The following is a 13,659-nucleotide window of genomic DNA, read 5'->3' on the forward strand; positions in this document are numbered from 1 at the left end:
TAATTGGATTTATTAATTTATTTATTGGCATTATGATCATAATAATTGGTTTATATCTTCGTTCGAAAATACAATCCCAATAATAACAAGAACGTAGTGTAAAGTTGCAGAAAGTGCCTTTACTTTGGTATTCTGTCCCATTGTCTTCTATGAATAGCCATGGGAGAATACCATGCTTGTCAGCTATGGGTGTGTTCTAGCCGTCTGGTGCCCAGTGAGTCAGATTCACAAGGCCAGGCCATGAGGAAGTTTAACTGCTTCCTCTGCCTCGCCGCCGGACTTGTTTTGAACAAAGGAAGCTTGTGGTCAACAAAAAAAAAAAAAAAAACAGTATACAGTTCTTGTATTTTATTTGTATTCAGCAGCATTTAAGTATAAGCACAATCTTCACATTCCCCATACAGTGAAATAGTTACTGTAGCAGTTTGCTTGGACTTTCCCTGAGAAATCAGTGGAGTGACTGAAAAAGCAAAATGTTTGAGCAAATCTTTATACATGCCACCATACAGGTGCCATCAGAGTGTACATCCTGTAACTGAAAATGTGTAGTAGAAAGTAATACTCAAATGTGTGAAAACCACAGGATAACAGTTAGTACACAAAACATGTGTGTATGTATGTAAAAAATAAACCCTCTTGTTTAAGTATTGTGAGCAGGTAGGTTTCTACTTTGCACACAGATACTTTTTTTAACAAGAAACACTGAGACTAAATGAATGAATGAAACATTTTGAAAGGGTAACCTATTATTGCCTTATCTTCCTTGCACGTCAAGGCCTGACCATATCCTACTTTTAAGATGTTCTCTGATGTCCCACCACAAAGCTGTGTTGTAACTATGCTGTTACAGTGCCCTGCTACTCCTACGCCTTAAATCACTATGCTTTTGGCTGAGGGTCTCACAACAAGTCCCCAGAGATTCTGGGAGGAAAGAAATATTGATATGACACAAGTGACACTCATTTCTTGTAAACAAATGATCAGTAATCTTATATGTCCTTCAGAAGAAAATCTTGGTGGCAAAATGAGTCATATACTGCACTGCTTTTCTTAAAGTCACTGCGAGCTCAAAACATCAAAACAAAGGTGTTTCTGGAGGAAAGGGGAAGTTCCTCTTTTTTGCTTTCACTCGTTCACGTAGTCTACAGGGAAAATGATCTGAAAGTCAAGAAGAATCTGAATTTGAATTATAGATCTTAGAGAAAACTGGGATGTAAAGACTATTTAGTGAATAGTAGCTTTGGCATTAGCTATGGTGTCTGATAAATATGTGTGGATGGCCTCTTCTGTGCAGCTGAAGCCACATCCTCCCTAGAGTGCTCACATGGCATATCGTCTGAAACCTTTTCCTAAAATATGTCACAGATGGCTCAACCCCTGCAGTTTTATCAATCAAAAAGACCAAATGAAATGTTATATACGTCAGTTTAGTATCACATGACGTTGGACACTCATTGGGTGCAATCAGTGGGTGTTTCAAAAGTGCGTGCTGAGAGATCGCATGTTTGAAAGGGAACAAGGTACAGAGACACATATAGGAGAGAGAGAGAGAGAGAGAGAGAGAGAGAGAGAGAGAGAGAGAGAGAGAGAGCTACAGGATATTTTGTCACTATGGTTACTGGCAGCAGATAGTGATTTCTGTATGTCATGCTGCTCTCAGTCAGGGCAGCGCGATTGTAGTACCACCAGGACAGGACCTTAAAACTAAGATAAACTTTTTTATATAAGAAGCATCAAGTCTTCGGGATCAATGTGACTCCACTATATACCAAGAAAAACGTATTCCATCATTGTGGTAAGTTTCCTACTCAAACTGTATTTCTTTTAGGGTCAGGGGGAATCATTCAACATAGATGGGATATTGTGTTGGATAAGGGATTTGGATAATATATACAGCTGTTTCAGTTGCAGTTTAAGGACCTGTGAAAAATGTGCCGTATTCCAATGTTGGTTATCTACTACATACAAGTGTCTGAAATTTACTTTTGCAAAACTATTGATAAACTAAATTTGCCTCTAAACTACAGAATGGCATTTTCAGATGGAAAGTATTATACTTTTACAGGCTATATTCTCTACAGTTTATCATAATGATTATTAGATTATGAAATGGCAGCACATTATTCTAGGGGAATTCATCACTAAAAGTACCTATTTTTATCAGAGTGAAAGCAATCAGTCGCAGTTACGGCACTCACAGTTTCACAATAGTTTGACTGTTATCAAAAAAAACCCCACAAAGTCTGTTTTCAACATATTAACAGATTTATTTTCAAATAGCTACACCCAAGTGTGTTGCTGCATGTTTGTTCCAAATACCATTTTCCTTATGTTAATGGGTCAGGAAATGTGTTTCTTCACTGCACCATGTGCTTGAGTGGGCTATCATTTTGTCTCAAACAAATTGACTTTCCAACTGGCTGCCATTCTAAGGCCAAGTACCCTGGGGAAGCCAACTTCCTCCTATGCAAGGACGTCTCTCAACACCAACTTGTTTTGTAGTGTAGGTGTAAGAGTGCAGCAGCTGCATTCATTATCTGAGTATAAAGCCCTGTTATTGTTCACAGACTTCCTTCATGTCACTTTTAACCACAAACAACAGGGAAAAAAGAACTGCTAAGTCCTGTGAGTCAAATGTCTACATGAGTGTGAGTAGAGTGAGTAGTTATTGAGGATTGCATATTTTACTAAGTCCTGCATTGTTATCTTCATGTGTAAACAGGTTGAACACGTAGTCAGGACTATCTGAATGATACTTTGGTGTTCAAGTAATAAAATACGACTTCAGATGTCAAACTACAGAATGAAAAGCTAAAAATGTAGATGAAAGCATACAGGTTCAGTCAGACAAAAGAGGACATCAGACCTTCTCTATCTTTTTAATCTTGACATTTGACTTTTTTATCTTCACACTTTCTTTTAAGAAGTTTGGGTTCTTGATTGTTGAGCCCGAGATAAAAGTGAAGGCAGAGCTTTGTCTCTTGTCTCTCAGCTGGGCTATGCTCAGAATGAACCACAGAGTGGCACTATACACTGCAAAAACAACTTCTACTACTGGACAGCCTGCCTCACATACCCTGACTGTTGGCTATCAAATCAGTTGGGACTGCACCTGTTTGAAACTACAATTTTTTTCATGTAGCTGGTGGTAAAACATTATCCTTCCACATAAACCATAAATAAACTAAATTATAAACCATAAACCATTTTTTCACAAGGCCTTTCAGTAAAGGCTGAAATAACCACAATCATGTTTTGCATATTTTAGAAATTATTAGAAGTCAAGGAGACAATTACACAGAGACAATATCAGCTTTTTATGAAACTGCCAGTAAGTGCCTGGAGTAACCAGAAATGCTGAGACTTCTTTTACTTCCTTTTTGAAAGCAAGGTGTTATAATTGTGAACCTGCGCAAGCTCTTGTGCCAGGGTTGTGCGAGACAAAAGAGTTTCATTTCAACATAGGCAAACCTTTAGAAAAGGAGAAAGAAAAGAAATGAAACCAACCAAATTATTAACACATTTTATTTTCCTTCTTGCAGTTACTGGTTCCTAAAATACCGAGATGGGTTCTACCACTGTGCCCTCAACCTTGACCTCCTCGTCCACCAGCAATGGCTCAAGTTTGACACCTACCTGTGACACCCTGTATGCTCACCGAGAATATGCAAGGGTCCTCATGCCTCTTGTCTACTCCATTGTGTTCTTTGTGGGACTGTTCGGTAACTGCCTCGCACTCCACGTCATCCGTCCCAATCTGAAGAAGATCAACTCCACCACCCTGTACTCTCTCAACCTGGTAATTTCTGACATCCTGTTTGCACTGTCTCTACCTGTGAGGATTGCCTACTATGCGATGGGCTTCCACTGGCCTCTTGGTGATGTGATGTGCAAGATCTCAGGCCTCATCTTCTATATCAACACCTATGCGGGGGTTAATTTCATGACCTGCCTCAGCATAGACCGTTTCATTGCTGTGGTCCTGCCGCTTCCCTTCGCCCGATTCAGGAAGGTCAGCAACGTGCGTTATATATGTATTGCTGTATGGCTATTAGTCCTGGCACAGACCCTTCCTCTGCTGGGCATGCCTTTGACCAACACTGAGTCTGATGGCTACATCACCTGTATGGAATACCCAAACTTTGACAAAGTTGAAAACATTGCTACTATACTGATTGGTGCTGTCTTCCTTGGTTATGTCATCCCTGTGGTGACCATACTTGTGTGTTACTCTGTCTTGTGCACCAAACTGCATCTCGTAGCCAAGAATAACCATTTGACAGAAAAGTCTGGCCGGAGCCGCAAGGCCATTGGTGTGATCTGCTGTGTATCCCTGGTGTTTGTTGTCTGCTACAGCCCCTATCATATTGATCTACTGCAGTACATGATCCGCAAGCTGACGTCGCGCCCTGACTGCGCTGAACTCACAGCCTTTCAGGTGTCCCTGCACGTCACTGTGTGTCTGATGAACCTCAACTCCTGTTTGGATCCTTTTATTTACTTCTTTGCCTGTAAGGGCTACAAGAGGAAACTTCTGAGGCTGCTGAAGCTACAGGTCAGCATATCCTTCTCCAGTGCAGTGAAGACATCACCTGACGAATCCTCTAAGGATGCTATCGAATGCAACAAGATCCAATTCAACAGTTCTACTATAGGTACAACGAGTGAGAGACTCACTGAAAGGAGAGGACTGCGCCATGAGTAAATGAATGTAATGACACACCAACAGTTACACATGATGAAGGACCTTTTACATCACGATGTGGTTCAGGCTTAAGGCAGAGACTCCAGGAAGCAGACCTTCAGCTCTTCTGGACCAAATTAGCTTATTCAAGGATTCAAGGAGCTTTATTGTCATTTCACACATGTAGAAACATGAGGTGGAACGAAATTAGTTTCCCCGGTCCCGGTATCAAAAGATCCTCGACAGGAGAACTCTGGAGGAAGGACAGGAGGAATTTGAAGAAGGAAAATACAGCACTTCCTGAGTTTATGTATTTACTAATTAACCTTAGAGAATTACTCAGAAAAGTAGAGATTAGTGCAGCTAAGAGAAGAAAGATAGATGCTGTCTCCTGCCCATAGGCTGAGTATTTGATGAGAGCATGTTGGAAGTGGACGATCAGATGATTGGCAGACTGAGAGCTGAAAGAGACATTGACAGAAAGTGCTCTCATGTACAGCTTGTGAAAAGTTATATTCTTAAAAGCAGTATGCTAGCCTGAATATATTTGAAAGCAGCAATTTAATATTTGAAACCGAATAATGACAGTGTTACTCTCAGCGTTGAACTGAGATGTTGAGCTGGAAGTAGATATGAGCTCAGACTCAAACTCTCAGGTTTTGTTTCCCTCAAGTTTCAGTTCAGCACACAATTGTGTCTCAGGAAAATGGATGAACTGTACACTTACTATCTCACCTGCCTGCTAACTAATTAACTTTAATTTCTTTGCAAAGCACCACAGATTTGTCTGCTTAAACTTTAATTTCCTTGCAATAAAAGTGGATGGGGTCTGTGATGTTGTTTAATCTACAGGGACTCTGTGGAGCTTTCTTGTAAACAAACAAAAGCTATGCTTGGATTCAGTGTTACTCACAATAATGCATTGTGTGTGCTCTTGAGGTTTAACAAACATGTCGAGTGTATTTCACTCATAAAACATTTGCGAAGCTCAGTTTGTAAGTATTTGAAATCCAGCTTTGTGTTACAAGCTTGCAGTGTTCTTACTGCAGTGTTCTTACATCCTTCCTACTTGTCTGTTGCACTGCTGCAAATCTTGCTGTGTTACAACCATTTGTAGATCAGTGCAGCAGTGTGAATCCATTGGCAGGAATGTATAATTGCATCATTTATGTGCATGCTGACAAGATGAGCAAAACAAGAACCTGCTCGTCAAAAAGTAGCTCTGTGGCTCTGTTGGAGGTCTAAAACTCCACAGTGCAACCTAAGTAGGCTGTAGATTCTTATTTTTGAAATGTTGCCAAAGTATTATTTAGCATTTTTGCTGTTTAGGTTTTAATATTTTTTGAGATAACGGTGACAAAATGCATATGAATATCAGGTGTCATTTCATTGGTCCAGAAAGCTAGGTCTGTTGATATATTTAAGTTATCAGAGGATAAGGTTTTATTTGCAAAAACAATAGATCGGTTATCCATTTTGGCTTTTTCTTTTTTTTGTTTTAGTTAAGACAGCAAAGGAATGTAGCGGGTATAAACTGTAATGTCTGCTCTTCCAGCCTCTTCTCTATACCTCCAAATATCCCTCTCAGCTCATAAAAACAAATAAATATTTGTCTGTAAAATGATTCAGTCTTTAGAGTTGTTGAAGATTTTCAAACAATCAAAATGTTTCACTTCACATTTTCTATTTTTGTTATCAGATTTAATAATAATTTCATGTAACCTTAAGCCCTGGACTTCCTGCTGCACTCAGTATCCTCATTGTTCAACTTGATCTACTGGTTATATAATTATTTTTTTCTCGCACATCATTTGTGCTCAGGCACACCAAATTGGCCTGCTTACAGTGAACCATTTTTTGTCTCATCCATTTCTCCACTTAGAAGGCCATGGAATCATTTTTGTAACCTGGATCCCACAGCTGCAGTTAGAAAATCCATTACTGTATAATTTAAATGTTTGGCTTTAATGAATACATTCACACATAACTTATCCCAATTTAAATATTAAAAAAACAAACCAAAAAAAACAAAAAAAACAGCACAACTGTATCATGGCTAAGGCGTGGTAAAATTTAAACAAGGCGTAAAACAGGGGTTAACAGAGGTACATGGCTGCCGTTTACCAAGGAGTGCTTGCATGTGAGTGTGTGAAAATGTGTGCAGATGTGTGAGATGTGAAAGCACAAGTGCGCCTTTTGTTAAAAAGTCTGTCAAAACAAAACTGTTTATACTTCTTTATTTTTATTGTGTAGATGTCAGTGCTGCTGGGTGATGCGCATTATGGAGCTTTATTATGTGTTGCCAAGATGTTCTTTTGATGTTAAATTGGCACGTGAAACAAATAAAACAAATTTCGGTTGTTCTTGAGACCAAGAGATTCAAGTCACACAAATATCATTAAAAGTGCACAAAATTTGTCTTGAGGAGAAATTTAGATATAAATCTACTGGATCAGACCTTTGTTACAGCTTCAAAAACCTTGCAAAACTTTTGCAAAAGGGAAAAACCAAAAAGGAAAAATATGAACTTCAGTTTTATTTCATGTGTTATCACACTTGTACATCAACAACAGATGGCATTGAAACCAGAGGTACTTAAAGATTAACGCAAGTGAGACAAAGCGCTAAGCAAAAGTTCATCAGAGTTCAGCTTCATCATACTGGCAAAGTTCATCGTTCACCAGAACCACACCCGATGTTCCAACAAAACCACACAGCAGAACATGTGCTAACAGTGAACAAAAGACAGCAGAGTTCTTCCTGCTTGTAATTTTTGTTACACGACAAGTGGGACATTGATCAACATTAAATGACACCCTTAATGCCAGGATCTGTTGATGTGGTACACTGAGGTTCATTTCCTTATGAGACAACAAGATGAATATTTTGGGGTTTTGTTCTGTTGGTTGGATAACAACTAACAGTTAAAAACTTCAGCTTTAAGAAACTTCTTTTTCACTGTTTTTTTTTTTAATTGACATTTTATAGACCAAATGATTAATAAAAAGGCTTGGAGATTAAGAGACTACTTGGCTAGTTGATGATCTCATTCCTGCACTTAGCAAGCTGGGAACATGCTAACATGCTAAAATGCTACACTAATCAATCACAATAGCTCTGTGAACTAATCTTTACCTGTACTGGGCACCCTCAGGAAAATTGTTATCAGAACAGTACTTCAGTGGAGTTACCATTATGATGGACTGAGATGTATGAACTAATGACAGTCATTAGAATCATGTTCCACCCGGGGGAATGAAGCAAAACTGACAGTGTGGCAACAGTTCTTAACTCTTCATTATATCATTTTCTATCTTGTGCATTTTCATGGTGGTGTGGTAAGAAATTATAACGTCAACATACATATTATGCCAGTGAACTCAAGTTGCCTTGACTTGAGTTGAGAGTTACATATGACACACTTGACACACACACACACACACACACACACACACACTGAAAGCTCTGCCGCCTGGCCATATTAGTCCAGTAAATAATATACTCTTCATGGCAATCAACCATAACACACTACATGGTATTATTAGATGTTTATTTCCATGTTGATGTCCTCATATGCTTTATTTTACACTTTTGTACTGAAATATTTCCCTTGCTGATAGTCTAGCTAGTATTGCCATGTATTGCAATGAACACTGTATTTTCACACTTATAATTGCCATCTGCTTTATCACTCCCTTTTTTTCTATCTCCTGACTTCTTTGGGGATTAAGGGAAAGCTCCTGTTACAAAGGACTTTGCTATGTTGAAAGCATCTTAGAACTTAACACACTGTATTATATATCTGAAAAATGGCATTTTCTGAGGCGTACATTCATTCTGATTATTTTATCTAATTATGTTATTAGTGTTTTGATTGAAATAACTTCCTCTGCATTTCTTCTGCCTTAATGTCTCCTTCAACTCAAAAGTTGGGCCTTAACTGTGCAGAATGACTTTGCAGAGTTTGACACTAGAAGGCTGTTTTTTTCTACTGAAGGAGGAAAGTGTCTCACCTTAAACCAGTTCAAATGAGTTGGATTTTCTGGCATTGCAATAAGTTTGGAAATCAGTTGTGGTCTAACATGCGACTTATACAAGTGTGATGTGGAAACCTGAAGCCTTCAGTGCACCAACACCTCATGTCCAGTTCTGAACTTGTGTCTAGTGTTTTAAATGAACAATATTTACATACTCATACACTCTGGAGGTAGGCAGCTGCAGGTGTAGCTTTAAGAACTGTTATGTGTGAATATGACATTTGAACTTTCTCGTGGAAACAACATAATCACACAGAGGTTGTTACTCAAAGATGAGTATTTTCTTATCTGTTAAAAATGTCTGGAGGGGGCCTTTAACTTTTAAATTAAAGTGGACAATTTCAGTCACCAACTCAAAATGTAAAGTGCATTTGGAAAAGCTCAAAATGTTGCAGACATTGCAAGAGTTGTTTTTTTATTTTGTTGCTTAAAATTCTATTATGTCAATATATGCAATAACTGACACAGATAAAATATATTTTAATACATTATGTTATAATAGCCTGATCTTAATTGCATTAATAACGAGATGTGATTATTCCAGGATAAGTCAGTTCTTAGGCACCGAGAGCCTCTGAACCTCTGTTAGTTTTGTAGTGATCATTTTCGGCCTCTAGAGGACAGTGTAAAACAGGCTAAGGAAGTGATTTCAAAGGAAGTTAAATAAGCTTTCCACTGGCATGGCACTGTATACCAAGCCTATATATTCACAGATGTGCTGTGAGTATCACTTCATCTTTTTTATTTTTTTTAAATGGTACTTTTGCCTGAATAATAATGGGAGAGCATGAAATCTCTTTAAGGGAAGTACTAAAAGACAGAACCTGATGTTGCCAAAATAGAAATCTGTAAGTTCAAATGCTTGAAATCCACTTATATAATTTATGATGAAGGTGAATAAAGACAAAAGATGTATTATAGAGTGGAGGAGTTGCTGAGGCAGCCACATGACAAGTATCAAAGAGAGGAAAACATCACACAGACTGTTGTCATAACAACATATTGCGATGAACACAAAGTACCATCTGGTATGAGATTTTTCAGACACATCAAGAGGACAAGAGATAGATAATTATTTCCCAGGAATGAGAATTAGAGCGAATGAGCAGCTTCCATATAAACATTGTACTAAAAAAATAGTGACCAGGGAAAGAAGCTCTGCATTAAAGCAATCAAAAGGCACAAAAGGAGGAAATGCTGTAAGTCTTTGAAAAGTATGATTTACTTTTTATTTTACAAGATCTAATGTATAATGGGGTTGGAAAGTACCGGTTGGAAGAGGGGAAGAAGTTTTGATTGCACAATGTTCTTTGAGCCAAATGTCCTAATTCATAGTTGTTATCAGCTCCCACACATTAATCACGCACATTAATCTGTATTCAGTCCAGGTCCGGCCTGACCTTGAGCTTTTCACCTGAGTTATGTGCTTTGCATCCATTAAGTCGACGTGGTGTAAAACCATCTTATGGCATCAGCGTGAAGTGTCTATTACCACCGTCTTATTTCCTGTTTATATGGCAACTGCCTCAACATCCTGTTTTTAATTACTTCTCTCCAGCAGCAGATGCTTCTCACAGCAACCTGCTGTGGATTACTCCCCTGAGAACTAATGTGCTGTGACAGACCCCACTTTTCCAATCAATAACTCGCCCTAAATCTGCCATCTCTCTGCCTGCCAAACACACTCCCACTTCTAATGGCACATCATTTTCTTTAAGGGGGTGTAATTGCCGACTGTGGAAAGCAGTAGCCCTTTGTGTTCCAACTACACAGATACTGTAAAGGAATCTAAGGTAGAGAAACTGCAGCCCACAGTCACAGACACAGGAAGTGATGGGGGCTTTACACTGAGCTCAGTCTCGCCACCGTTTCCACCACATTACCCTTTGAGAAAGCATTTACTTCCCTGTTTTGGCTGAGTGCTCCGATAAATCGTTGTGTTGCTTCATAAAGCTGGTGTTGCGAGCTTGTCAAGATGTTTGTATGATTTCTGTGGTAAGTGCAGTCTTTTATTGTTCAGGCAAGGCTACCTGTTCTGTTTGACCTTTAAGAAAGTACTTTTGGCAGACATGTTTTATGGTCACTTGGTGTATGTGTGCGCCGGTGCCGACTTTTGAGGCAAACTGTTCGGTTTTATTCTGCAGCTTTAAATGAATTGGATTCCCACAACTCAAAATACACACAATAGACATTACAGTGGAGAAAATGAATATATAAATGTCAGACACAAAAGTCACATGATTTACTATCAGTACGTAGCATCAGTTCTTCTCAAAAGAAAAAATTTCACTTTCACTTTGTTACAGTTACTTTTCTCTACTGTATAATATATATGTTAAAGAAAAATCACAATAACAATATTTGTCAAATTCATTTTTAACTTTGTTGTCTGAATTGCACTCAGAACAGAAGTCTATAACCATAACTGTACAAAAAGAACAATTGCAAGGCAACCAGATGAACTGATAAACAAAGGATCCAAGAGGCCTGACATCTGCACTGGATTATTTATGCAGCATTATTGTGTATTATAAACACAGTTATCAATATATCATTGCATATCATGATGCCTCTTTATATCTATAAACTATATTATACTGTATATTCCTATCTGTTTTCTTATTAATCCAGTTTATTATTTTTTTCTAATAATTAATAATTTATAAAATTACTAACAATAATTATTATTATTGCATGACACATCTTGACACCCGCCCTGTCTGTCATCCTCTGTCCTATAGTGCAGCTGCACAGTGCAGCTTATAAAAATAAGTATTCAAATGATCAAGCAGGGGGTTCTGAAAATTGTGAAATACGGATATGAGCATATTTAGAAGCAGCCTCTGGCTAATTCAATCAGAGTGTTTCTTCTGCAAATCTGATTGTTTCTTCTTCTTTTTTTTCACTCTCAAGCAAACAACGTTTGACTGTTCTTATAGTGTTTGTTTGGTTGGTTGTTTAGATTTCAAACTCATGTGGACAAGTGATGGAAAAGTTCTGCATAATGTTCAGAAATAAGTCCTGTTGCTCAGTCTTGCTCCTCCCTTAATTACTGAAAACTTGAAACTGATTATTGATTATTTTAGTCAAAAAATGTCTATTGTTAAAAATACATCTTAACTTCTCCATTTAGCTGACAGTAAATTACAGAAGAACTAAATCAGTTTCATCCTGACTGTACATATAGCCAAAACCCTCCAAATTTTATTTTTATTTTTATTGAAGACTTTTCACCAAGAATTGATTATTAAAACTTAAACTCAAATTATGAACACAAATGAGCTATAAAGGGCAGAAAAGTATGATAACTGAAATGTTCAATGGATTTTAACACCAATACCTTGCTGTATTCTGCGAGTTTCAGAATGGATTTGAGTCTGAACTTGTCCAACATGTCCGTGGAGTCTGACTCTGAAAGGCCGGAACAGGGGCCAGTGGAGTACCGCATGGCAGGTCTGATCTTTTACTGCTTCGTCTTCATCATAGGAGTCATAGTCAATCTCACTGCTTTATGGGTATTTGCCCTCACCACCAAGAAGAGGAACTCTGTCACTGTCTACATGATAAACGTGGCGGTGGTGGACCTCACCTTCATCCTGCTGCTTCCCTTCAGAATGGTTTACCACCAACAGGACTACTGGCCCTTTGGGGACCTTTTCTGCAGAATCAGTGCAGCTCTCACCATCTTCTACCCCTGCATGGCTCTGTGGCTGTTTGCTCTGATCAGTGCAGACCGCTATATGGCCATCGTCCAGCCAAAGCATGGCAAAGAGCTGAGGAACGTCCCAAAGACAGTGGTGGCAAGTCTTGGGGTGTGGCTCATGACCCTTGGCTGCACTGTACCCCTGCTCTTCTCTGATCATGATCCCGATCGCATCTCCAACTTCACCACCTGCATCAAGATGCAAGACATCATCTACATGCGCCAAGATAACCCTGTCAACTTTGTTCGGCTCATCTTCTTCTTCCTGGTTCCCATTTGTATAATGATCGGTTGCTACGTTGTCATTGTGGATAATCTGATCCATGGTCGCACCTCTAAACTCAAGCCTAAAGTGAAGCAAAAGTCCATCCGCATTATCATCACACTGATTATACAAGTGTTGGTGTGTTTCGTGCCTTTCCATGTGTGTCTAGTGCTCCGTCTGGTGTGGAGAGGCAAAGACGGAGGGTTTAGCACATGGGCAGTCTTCACCACCTTCCTAATGAACCTGAGCACAGTGTTAGATATCATCCTGTACTACATTGTCTCGAAGCAGTTCCAAGACAGGGTGATCAGCGTGATTCTGTACAGGAACTACCTGCGTAGCGTGAGAAGGAAGAGCAGACACACACACACAGGCAGTGTCCGATCAATGAGCAACCTGACTAGCGCAATGATATAAAACAACCATCATCAGACTTGAACAGCAGGCTTATATGTCTTTTGCACAATGTAACACTGAATGCATCACTGTATACATGGTTCATTATCAAAAGGCTCAAAACTTGCAGTTAATTTCCAAGGTGTAATTTACACTCACAGTATGGGAGTGCTGCTGTTGTGGCAAAAACATCTGTGTTCAGAGCTGATTGACTCACCCATGAGACTTGAGATGTTTTCTGCGCGTCTTTGCTCTGGCAGACAAAGCATGGGTATCTGTGACTCAGGTGTGAAACATGCAGGTGTAAATAAAGCTCATAAGCATTCAAACCATAGCCTAAAGTATCTCAGTGCTTGCTTTGTTATTAACAGTGAAACTCAGCATTGTTACTGCATCACACGTCAACCAACAAGGGGGTGATTGCCTACAGGAAAAACCTACAGGAAATGTTGGTGGGTTTTTCAGGGCTGCTGCCTTTTATTCTTTTGGTTGCTACACCACATTTGAAACTTCGCCTCCGTAGGACCTCTGTGTCATATCTTAAATATAACCATCAAGAAATCATGATGCCACA

At 39.0% G+C, this 13,659-nt stretch overlaps 2 protein-coding genes across 3 annotated transcripts; both read left to right on the forward strand.

Annotated features, from left to right (window-relative positions):
- Positions 1 to 1,561: 1,561 nt before the first annotated feature.
- gpr183a (G protein-coupled receptor 183a) lies at positions 1,562 to 7,054 on the forward strand. The gene is made up of 2 exons (XM_046404425.1): positions 1,562 to 1,795; positions 3,543 to 7,054. Exon 2 carries the CDS (start codon positions 3,566 to 3,568, stop codon positions 4,703 to 4,705), a length of 1,140 nt encoding a protein of 379 aa, XP_046260381.1. The 5' UTR covers positions 1,562 to 1,795; positions 3,543 to 3,565; the 3' UTR covers positions 4,706 to 7,054.
- Positions 7,055 to 10,563: 3,509 nt separating this feature from the next.
- Positions 10,564 to 13,414, forward strand: gpr18 (G protein-coupled receptor 18). 2 transcript variants are annotated; one of them, XM_046404426.1, is made up of 2 exons: positions 10,564 to 10,716; positions 12,086 to 13,414. In XM_046404426.1, exon 2 carries the CDS (start codon positions 12,087 to 12,089, stop codon positions 13,104 to 13,106), a length of 1,020 nt encoding a protein of 339 aa, XP_046260382.1. In that variant the 5' UTR covers positions 10,564 to 10,716; position 12,086; the 3' UTR covers positions 13,107 to 13,414. The 2 variants fall into 2 exon arrangements, with proteins under 2 accessions (XP_046260382.1, XP_046260383.1); XM_046404427.1 differs by having other exon boundaries at positions 10,582 to 10,716; positions 12,080 to 13,414.
- The last annotated feature ends 245 nt before the right edge of the window (positions 13,415 to 13,659 follow it).

The sequence above is a fragment of the Scatophagus argus genome, chromosome 11 (assembly GCF_020382885.2).
Source record: "Scatophagus argus isolate fScaArg1 chromosome 11, fScaArg1.pri, whole genome shotgun sequence".
Lineage (NCBI taxonomy): Eukaryota > Metazoa > Chordata > Actinopteri > Scatophagidae > Scatophagus > Scatophagus argus.